The sequence below is a fragment of the Megalops cyprinoides genome, chromosome 6 (genome assembly GCF_013368585.1).
Source record: "Megalops cyprinoides isolate fMegCyp1 chromosome 6, fMegCyp1.pri, whole genome shotgun sequence".
Classification (NCBI taxonomy): Eukaryota; Metazoa; Chordata; class Actinopteri; order Elopiformes; family Megalopidae; genus Megalops; species Megalops cyprinoides.
In genome coordinates, this window is record NC_050588.1 from 10,210,768 (window position 1) to 10,221,782 (window position 11,015).

General features: G+C 47.1%; 1 protein-coding gene across 1 annotated transcript; it reads left to right on the top strand.

Annotated features, from left to right (window-relative positions):
- The first annotated feature begins 3,413 nt into the window (after window positions 1–3,413).
- LOC118778648 (RNA-binding protein 15-like) lies at window positions 3,414–6,152 on the top strand. Its single transcript, XM_036530246.1, has one exon. It carries the CDS (start codon window positions 3,576–3,578, stop codon window positions 6,144–6,146), a length of 2,571 nt encoding a protein of 856 aa, XP_036386139.1. The 5' UTR covers window positions 3,414–3,575; the 3' UTR covers window positions 6,147–6,152.
- Window positions 6,153–11,015: the final 4,863 nt, after the last annotated feature.

Sequence of the window (11,015 nt, forward strand, 5' to 3'; positions counted from 1 at the left end):
GTCTAGGGGTATGCGTTTACAAATTATAATTAGTTAATAACGGCTTTGCCGAAACGTCGGAGCGAATTTTATGAATCTGTGTAATCTATTCTCAAAACGTGGTAATAATGTACAGCAAGTAAGAGGTAGTTCATAGCTTACTGACACAAAATGCATGTTCTAGAAACTGTATATGATGGTGAAAAACGGCATGAAAATATGTTCCTACATCGACAGAAACAAACACACTCTGCCCGCACATCCACCCATTCTCTAATAGTGTTTTGAAAGATATATATGATATATGTGAGTGCAAATTTTCCTTTTGCTGTTGTTGCCAATGGATGAATATTGCATGTATCATCCACTGCTACCCTATCACCTTTTCATGTTATGGGGGGAAACGGCATTCTTAAGAGCACCAATTTAGGGCCTGGTTTTTCCAAGCTGAATAGTCAAATGTAGGCTTTCAGTGCTCGACCAGTTGTCACCTGTTTCTATAACCCGGTCACAGGGTGAGAGGTAAATGTTTCGCGATATACTGGGACAGGTTGGTATGTATTAGCATACTTCTTGCAACAAAAATGAACAACGCATTTAGAGAGGCCTAGGAATACCTAGTTTAAATATTTGTTTAAGAAAGAACTGCAGTTTTAAAAACACTGGCTGACTTTATTATTTACTGTTTCACATACACCCCATGTACTAATTAAAACTTTTCCATGGAGCTACAAAATTATTTTTTAAATAAATATAAAACAAGGGCATTCAAAAACCAAGGTTACAACTCACCAAAACTATACATCTGTAGTAGTGAATCTCACTGGATAACTTAAACCAGTAACTTGGGTGGATGGACAGTAGAGGAAAACTGACCAGGGGCTAATCAGCATTTATACCACAAAGTATATAAAATTAAATTATTCACAGACATGGTGGCAAGAGTGTTGGTACCTCATTTTGAGTCATGTCACATCTCATTGAATTAGGCAAGGCAGTTCTATTTAAAATATCATGTTAAGAACTGAATTACATGGCACCAGAAACAAAAGTGCTACTGCAAGTACTGATACAAATGCATACATTAGGAAAGTTATGATTCTCTGCTTTAATGCAAAACACAGAATGCTTTTACAGTATCAAGCTGGGATTTTGTAAAACCAATGTCTCTGCAGGGGGCAATGTACAGCCCCTGTTGGCATGACTTTGCAATGTAATGTTAGTGACAAAAATGACAATAATGTAATGACCTTGCACTTCCTGTAACAACAACAGATTGGTTTATGAAAACTGGTACCAGACCTGAAGCATTTCTGTAACAGACAGCAAATGTCGCCTTGCATTTTAACAGTGCTTACCAAATGAAAGCCACTTGCACAGATACCGAAGTAACTTTCACACAGGAGAAAGATGTTTTGCACAGAAAAACCCACGTAACTTTGCATGAGAAAGTCCTGTTGAAATTTAAAGGGACTCACATGCAAATGTCAACTGACTGTACATGCAGATTGGCTATTCTGTGCAAGTTTCACAAACTGACTTTGCCTCGGTGTAGAAAATGTTACCTTTTGTTAGACTTTGATTCTGTTACACGCAAGGCCATAGTAGATGAAGAGCACTGATGTTTCTTGGCGTTACACATGCGCCATCTTTTTGCTAGCCGGTGTAAGTGCAGCTTCATGACATTTTGAATAGGTACCCATCCTTCAAATGTCTGCACACAAGCAAACACTTTTCCACTGACAGAGCATGTTACAACTAATAACTGTCCTTCATTCTACTATCATATGCCCACTCTGCATAAAGTATTACATTTACATGCACAAGAAACAATGACTTCAACCTCAAGGGCTACACAAATGCTGTAGACCTGTGAAGCTTCAAGCCAATTAATTTATAATCTCCCTGTCAGCCTACCTAGACAGTGCTGAGATGGAGGTGGGGAAGTTGGAGTGTATTTCCCTCAAAAGCACAGTAAAGGAGCTGAGCAAATAGGAAAAAAAAGATGAAGTGTTTTTCTATGTGCTGTGAACACAATTAAATCGTAAAGAATCATAAAGAGTGTAGACCATGGGATACCCAATTTCACAACTTCTTGACCCCTAGAAATATTTAAACATTGTTAGCGTAGGAATGATTATGTCACAGAGTTTTTGATATATGCACGTTTGTTTTCACTGTATGCAATTGAGTTGCAATAAGTTTATAAACATTTATAAAATGCATTTAAGGGTGGCCTACTTAGTACTTAATAAAGACAAATCCCTTTACATTATTGTCATTTAGCAGATGCTCTTACCCAGAATAACTTACATGGGTTACAATATTTGCATGTTAGCCATTTACACAGCTGGATATTTACTAGATATCTACTCAGACAATTATGGGTTAAATAGTTTACCAAAGGGTATGGCAGCAGTACTCCAGCAGGGAATCAAACCAACAACCTTTCAGTTATGAGTCCTGCACTATGCTATACTGCCAGCAAATATGTATGCAAATTGACATTTGAAAAAAGGACATTAAGATCAAGATTCCAGCCGTGTTGGCTGCCCATTATTTGGAGCTCTTCGGGAGAAATACCTTGTTCAAGGGTTACAACATCACTCTTCCACTCATACTTTGAACCCATGACCCCACAGGTCTGGAGTTCACTAGTTTACCCACTGCATGCTATGTGCTACACCACATTCTACAGTAAGAGCATTAAAATGAGAATGTGCTACTTTCTGAGTGGAAAACACACTATCAGAGCCATCTTGTCATCCTTTTTGGAGTAGCATTGTATCATAACGGTTGGAAGAGACGAGTTCCATAACATAGCTCTCTGGTTTTTTAGAACTGGTATTTTTGACAAGTGAAAAGCCATGACAAATACTGTATAATTTTTCCATTCACTGCAGCAGTGGTGTTTTTTTCCTCCAACAGCACTATGAGCATATGGTTTTTGGAGCATCTGTGACGGTCGGTGAAGCTCAATTGTCACGAATGAGATTTAAGATAATTCTGCCGAGCCAAGGTGGCGTCCGCAATCATATTTGAGAGAGTAGTGCTGCACAGCAGATCTGTGCAGACTTTCTCAGAATCCCAGAATATGCGTTGAACTGTGTGCAGCCCGACTCCCTCAAACCCAGCTCTTGTGGTATGATGACAATACAGGAACTAGATCCCTGAAAAGCAAAACCATTTAACGTATTCAGGGATTACGGCTGCATTTTGCGCTTTGACAGTGTAGTAAATCGTCTAACTGACACCCAATCAGGAGAAACTTTAAAACACACTTTCACACGCTAACTTCCTCAGTATGCTCCTAACGCCAAATGTCGTAGAACTCCCGTATTGAGTGACAGTGATAAAGACCAATGAAACGTTCTCTCTTCTTTTAGTTTTACCAATAGCGGAACTGGGCGGGATTAGTCATGAATCGCTTCAAGATGGCGGATGCTGTGTTTTTGGGTAAAGGGCACTGAGCGGCAAAATAATTGTTGCAACTGTTTAGAAAATAGAATAGCGAACATTTTCAGTGAGTGTTAGTGCATTTAGGTCTTTTTTTGTTTTTGATCGGGTAAAAGTCGTCCCAAGTAGACGCTGCAAGGATGAAAGGCAAGGAGCGGTCGCCTGTGAAAAAGCGCTCACGGGTCGCGGATGATATCCGAGACAGGGGAGGAAGCCACCCAACCAGCAAGAAAATGGCTCTGTCGGTTTCTGGCGGCAGCAACAACGGGAACAGCTCGGCCAAAGGCGAGGGGGGCTCGGCGCGGAGGAGCCTGCTCGCCGAAAAACGGGAAAGTCGCGATTTCGACGGACACGCTTCCAGCAGAACCGGGAGTAACCACGGCTACAGCAACGCCGCCGCGGGCTCCAGCAGCAAGAACCACGCGAACCTCGCGCTCGAGGCCGGCACCGCAAGGACCAGCGCGCGCGGGGAGCAGCGCCCGGCGCTCCCCGGCACCGAAAGTGAGTACAAGACTCTTAAAATTAGCGAACTGGGCTCGCAGCTGAGCGACGAGGAGATAGAGGACGGGCTGTTCCACGAGTTTAAGAAGTTCGGGGACGTGAGCGTTAAAATAAGCCGCATCGGCGACGAGAGGGTGGCGTTCGTGAACTTCAGGAGACCCGAGGATGCCAGGGCGGCCAAGCACGCGCGCGGGCGGTTGGTGCTTTACGACCGGCCTCTGAAAATCGACGCGGTGTACATGAACAGGAGGAGGAGTCGCTCCCCGATCGAGAAGGACGCTTATGCGGCAGTGGCGGGGCACAGACATTTGCATGCCCAGAGACCTTTGTCCCCCACCGGGCTGGGATACAGAGACTACAGGCTGCAGCAGTTAGCCTTGGGTCGCCTTCCTCCGCCCCCGCCTCCACCCCTACCCAGAGACCTAGAGAGGGAAAGGGAGTATGCGTTCTATGAAGCCAGGGCACGCCCTGCTTACATTGCTGAACGTGCTGCGTTCCGCGAGGAGGACCTTATCTCTCCAGAAGATGACCAGAGAGCCAACAGGACGTTGTTTCTGGGCAACCTTGACATCACTGTCACGGAGAATGACCTGAGGAGGGCGTTTGACCGGTTTGGCGTGATTACAGAGGTGGACATCAAGCGACCCAGCAGGGGGCAGACCAGCACTTACGGGTTCCTCAAGTTCGAGAACCTGGACATGGCGCACCGCGCCAAGCTCAGCATGTCCGGCAAAGTGGTGTGCCGCAACCCCATCAAGATCGGCTACGGCAAGGCCACGCCCACCACCCGGCTGTGGGTGGGCGGGCTCGGCCCCTGGGTCCCCCTCGCCGCGCTCGCGCGGGAGTTTGACCGCTTTGGCACCATCAGGACTATTGATTACAGGAAGGGGGACACGTGGGCGTACATCCAGTACGAGAGCCTGGACGCTGCACAGGCTGCCTGCACGCACATGCGGGGGTTCCCCCTGGGGGGCCCCGAGCGGCGGCTCAGGGTGGACTTCGCCGACACGGAGCACCGCTACCAGCAGCAGTACCTGCAGCCGCTGCCTCTGCCGCACTACGAGCTGGTGGCCGAGTCCTTCCACCGTGCCGCCCCCGACGTCCTGCGCGTGCGGGAGAGGACCCCGCCGCCCCTGCACTTCCGGGAGAGGGAGCTGTACCCGGCCGCCGAGTGGGCGGCGCCGGTGGTCCGCGAGCGGGTGCGGGCAGCCGCCGCCGCCTTCGAGCCCCTGGAGCACCTGGAGCGGGAGCGCCGGCCGCGGGAGGCGTGGTCGCTGGAGAGGGAGCGCGAGCCGCTGGGGCGGGACGTCGCCCGCAAGCGCCGGCTGCTGGAGGACGGGAGGCACCAGGAGCGCTCGCCGGACAGCAGCGAGCGCGGCCGCCGCCGCCACTGCCCCTCCCCCGAGCACAGCCCCGGCGGCAGCAGCAGGGACGGCGGCCGCTACAGCGACTCGGAGCGGCCTACCCGCCTGGACCGACCCTCCCCGGCCAGGGAGCGGCACTCCAGCCTGGAGCGGGGGCCCGGGGAGAAGAGGCCCAAGGCCCTCGCCGCGTCAGAGGCGGCGGCCGGCGGGGTGACCGGCGCCGAGCGGGAGCGCAAGCGCAAGATCAGCGAGACCCGCAAGAGCCCCGCCAAGAAGGAGGAGCGCTTCGAGGCGGGGTCCTCCAAGCAGCCGGCGAAGGCCGAGGGCGGGGCGCAGAAGCTGAGCCTGGCCTGGCAGGGCATGCTGCTGCTGAAGAACAGCAACTTCCCCTCCGACATGCACCTCCTGGAGGGCGACCTGGGCGTCGCCACCGGCCTTCTCACCGACGGCGCCACCGGCGGGAAGGTGGCCCAGCTGAAGATCACGCAGCGGCTCCGCCTGGACCAGCCCAAGCTGGACGAGGTGACGCGGCGCATCAAGGCGGCGGGCCCCAGCGGCTACTCCGTCCTCCTGGCGGTCCCGGGCGGCCCCGACGACGGCCCCTCGGACCAGGCGGCCTCCACGCAGCGGCCCCTGCGGAACCTGGTCTCCTACCTAAAGCAAAAGCAAGCGGCGGGCGTCATCAGCCTGCCCGTGGGCGGCAGCCGCGACAAAGACAACGCGGGAGTCCTTCACGCGTTCCCCCCGTGCGATTTCTCCCAGCAGTTCTTGGATTCCTCGGCCAAAGCCCTCGCCAAAACGGAAGAGGACTACCTGGTGATGATCATAGTCCGAGGAGCGTCGTAAAACACAGCGCGGAGGGGGAAAAATCCTTGAGAGAAAAGTGTCTTTGTAATTTATCTGCGATGTTGCATGTGCTCTGTTCTGCATTATGGGATACAGCAGTCATTAATGCAGGGGCTTTCACCATATATTTGGCTAAACGTGGAGTCTTAACTCCCTTCCAGAAAACACTGATACACTGGAGTTACACTATGTTTTGGCATCCAGTAGTAAAAAGTCTCTGGTTGGTCAAGTTGCTTTGTGACGTGTGATAAGTTTGTGCGTATTGATTGTATCCTTTGCTGTATATTTAATCAAATTTATTGGATTGAGGAAGGTATATAGGCAGGCAGCTAAATGAAAGTAAAATAAACCTTAAAATCAAAGCATAATGACACTCTAAATACCCAGCAGGCCATTGTCTCTTTGGCTTCACTGCACATAAACTTAATGTGTAGGATTACTGCCCAGATTTAAGTGCTTACAATTTGCTATTTATAGTCAGCGTTTTGACTTGAATTATATTGGTTATGTATTTATTCCAAACCGGGAAATAGCAGCTAACATTTCCTGATAAAAAAACACTTTTCCAGACCACCCAGTAGTGTTACTTAGTTTCAGATTTTTAGTGTTAGTTTTGTCTGCTTTCTTATCCATGTAATCAAATTAATCCATCATGTACATTTTAAAATGGAATATTCAGTCTGCTCCAGGTGTGCTTGAGACAGGGGTTCAGCTAATCTTCACTCCTTTCTCAGTTTTTTAAATTATGACTAGCTTTAGTTTGGTTATCCCATAATGCATAAAGTTTTGTAAAATGTGATCATTTTTTCACTCCATTGAAACTGTAAATGAGTGTACTGTAAGGGGTTTTTGTAGGCAGTTCTATTCAGAGAGCAATCGTGATTTCCCTTCCCTGTCAAATCAGTGCGTGGCATAAAAGCAGTTATCAGATACAACATACATGATTTACAGAGAAATGAAATGAAATAGTCAGACATGGAAACAGGAAGGAAAAGGCCTAGAATTGTCCTGGCAAATTTCACTTCCTTCAGCTCAAGCAAATCCCTTTAACAAAATGGGAAGTCTGCTGTGAGCTCAGCCAAATGTTTTCTCTTTAGACTTTGAACAAAGGTATGGTTTCAATTCAGAGTGAAATACCGAAGACCTAAAAAAACCGCTGTTCACAAATCATTTTTGCATTTTGAGTAAAGTAATTTTTTCCTCCAAAAATTTCATGTGATCTAATCTGAATATTGACTCCATAACATTGTCTTCAGCCAAATTTACCTTTGGCATTTAACAGGCTTGAGCCAGGTGGACTTGTATGAAGAGTTCTGCCATTACCGTTTTTGTAAGATTTATACCAGATGAAGAATTATTTTTCTCCTCTCAACCAAGTATGATATGCATTGAGGTGTCAGTATTTAGCAGGAGAATTGACTTTGTTAAAGATCTTTCTCTGTTGTTACAGTTGAAACCAGTTAATAGTCCCTTTGCTAAATGTTTACACAAATGCAATATCAACAGGTTCCCTCTCCATGGGTCAGAATGCAACATTGAAAAATTATTCCCTTTTTTGTTCAGAATTGTCTCATTTTGTTGTGGGCTTGGCACCAGTAGCACCCAAGAGTTAAGGTGATCTTTCCAATACAGAAACACTATTATGGAATGTGCAAACAGAAGAAAAAAATGTGATGTAATGTTACAAACATTTCTAATGTTTTACAGTGGCTCTGTGATCAGTTAAATGATAACTGTAAAATCGCTTTGTTGTGACTGAAATACTGCACTCAAAGCCAAGACCTTTCTGAAACAATGAGTCAATATGTTTCAATCAGAGCTGGTACATGGTTTAGTCACAGTTCTTTGAAAAGGGTAGCTTTATGTAAGAAGAAATGTCAGTCATACTTCGAATTTTGAGAGGATGCTAAATTCACAATGTTTAATAGGAGACATTTTTAAAAGTGGTTCCTGTTAAATTCTTTGTTATGGTAAATTTGCTGGTCTGCATTTCATTCAAAAGTTTTGTTAATGTGAAAACACTCATTTAGGCCTTTCTTTCACCGATTCCTCCTAGTCTGTAAACATGGGTTTGAATTTAGCTGCCCATTCAGGTGAACGTTCAAGTTATGACTGCAAAGGTGAATGAAAAACATCTACTGCATTGGTTGTTTTGTGTATGTGAAACAGCTGCAGGGTGGATGTCCCCTGATGCTATATAAAGCTGTGAGACTATAATTCATGATTTTCTGTATAGGCTACAGAGTTGTGTGAAAAGCTGGCACAGTCTCTATCATTCTAAATAAGTAGGTGGGCCACTGGAGATGCACACTAACACACTAGTGTGTTACACAGCACAATACTGCTGCTAAATGGTTAGCTCCCTGAAATAAGTATAAAAAAGGTGCTGTCTGTGATCCGTTGGTGGTGGTAGAGGGGCTACAAAGGAATTTAATTCAGTAGTCGTGCGTTCTTGTTATCACTATTTTTAACTAAGGTCTTTCGGCCCCAGTTTGCTTGTAAACCTTCATAATGCCGCAGTTGGCTGTGGAACACACTTTTTGGTGGAATCCTTGCTGTTGAGTGCCTCCTGAGTTAGCCTTTTCATTGGGGTTGTTAAGAAGTTTGCACAACTACCAGGCGTTCATTCTGATTGCTGTTGTGAAACCCTCAATCTTTATGACGATATTTGTAAACAACAGAAGACACCCCAATATTTCTTACTCCTGAATCTTTGTTTGAACTGTCTGTCGTTTTTATTTCTTCAGAATGCAGATTGGGTTTTGGGTAATTTTTAGTGACTTATTACCCTGCCTCATAATTGAAACAGTCAGCTGAAGTAACGTAGGCTCACGGTCTGGGGGGGGGGGGGGGGTTTGTGTTGGATTGGTATTGTATTTCCAACCAAGTTGATGCCAGGTGCTATTTCCATGAATTTCCATGTCATTCTAAACGCAATTGTACGGTCAATTAGCAGGTTGTTGGTGCCATTGCCCGCTATCATATTGCGTTCACCTTGAAAAAATGACTTCTAATCATGCCCGGACGGTGTAATTAAAAAAGAGGACGGTTGTCAGATTTCTCTGTCAAATGTTGTATGAAATGTCTATGTATTCTTCGTCAGACACGTTCTTCAGCGCCGAGCAAGCCGCACAGAACCGGAAGGTCGGTGCCACGTGACAAGCGGGACGTTGTATGGCCGGAGACGACCAGAAAAAGCTTTGTGTTTAATCATACAGGAGCCTCCCGCCAAGGCACGGAGAAAGCTTTCCACATAGTGTTTGTGCATTTTCACTGAGAGGGCAGCTTAACAGTTATGTAACTTCATATGTGATGCCACTTCCCGAGTTTTAAGTGGAAAAAAATGACCTTTTGCTTTGTGCTGTGTACACCTGATTTCTGGGGAAAAAAATACATGAGGAAACCATCTGTGCACACGCAGCTAAGAAGTAGCTGTTAACACACAAAAAAAGTGCACACGCACTTATTTGATTTGTTTCAGTATCAATAAATTGTCTTTCTTTTGAGGAAAAAAAAAACATGTTTCTGCCTTGGAAGTGAGTTGAAGACAACCGTTGTGACCCTTGTTGTGTTTCGCCAAAGGAATCATTTGCAAGCTCTTTTAAAAAAAGAAAAAAAAAGGCCTGGGTTCTGCAAGAGAGAGAGAAACGTGCCGTTGCAGGCCAGGAAGTAGGAAAAGATGAGAAACGGGAGCAAGGGAAAGGCCATCTTTCAGTGTCGGCCGTCAGTTTCGTCCCTCTCCCCCTTTTCGAAGAGTTGCGCACGTTGCTTCACTTCCCTGTGGAGTGGGGAAGGTTCAGGGGTTTGTGTGTTGCCGCCGGCCCCCGAGCTGTGGTCGTCCTTTGCAGTTCAGCGTAGCAGGAAGCGTGAACAGAGAACGGGGTCTGGAGATTGTAGCAACCCCCCGACCCAGTGACAGCCAGGACCCCCCTGGGGTGGGGGTTGCTGTCGGCTCTCCGGTTGCCCCCAGGTTGTCCTCTTCTCAGCATCCAAGGTTTGGTTTCTCCCAGCCCCCCCTCCCCCCGTTTCCTCATTTGGATGAGGGAGTACACCTGACAGCAGCCACACACACACTGTTCACAGGCCTAAATTACGCGTCTCTCCACCGCAAGCAGCCAGCGCTCCCGAGAGAGTCAGAGGGTCGCTTTCTCCCCCCAGCAGCAGGGTGGCGCTGTTCTCGGCATCCATCTCCACTTCTGAGGAGCAGTCGTTTTGTGTAATTTTTTTTTCTACTCTTTTGGTTTGTGTTTTCTCCAGTTATCATTTGATTTTTTTTTTTTTGTTCCCATCCCAAAAGCCTGAAGGAAGAGGATTTCCCCCGGGGTCAGGGTTAGGAGTTTGCTTTCCATTTTCCTTTGTTGTCCTCGTTTTGATTTGGTGAAGCGCAGCCGGCCTCTCGTGCCCGCACCCCCTCCTCTTCAGTGTATGCACTCCTGAAGGGCTGCCGTTTCCTTGGCAACCCCAGCACACTGCCCACCAAACTTCTGCTCAGTGTCTCCCGTGTGAACAGGGGGAATTGTGGGAAACCGAAAAACATAGTGGCTTTGTTGGCCTGGACAGGGATCCATAGTTGTTGTTGTTTTTTTAACTTAATTTTTTGTTCCAAATGAGGAAAAAACTGGTCCACCCAGGAATTCCTGTGAGTTTTCGCTGTCAGCAATGTAAAAGCAAGAGGAAGACCTTGTGAATGTTCCATTTTGGGGGGCTGTGTTGCCCTTCTTTTGGGGACACCTGGCCCAAAGTAGTAAGCAGTCCTCTGGAAGACAGGCATGGCCTTCACCTCTGATTGGCTGTGACAAGGAGGCAGCCCTTGGGCGTGGCCACAGCCTCTGCATGTGAGTGAAAGTGCAAGTCAGGTAATGTGTGCTG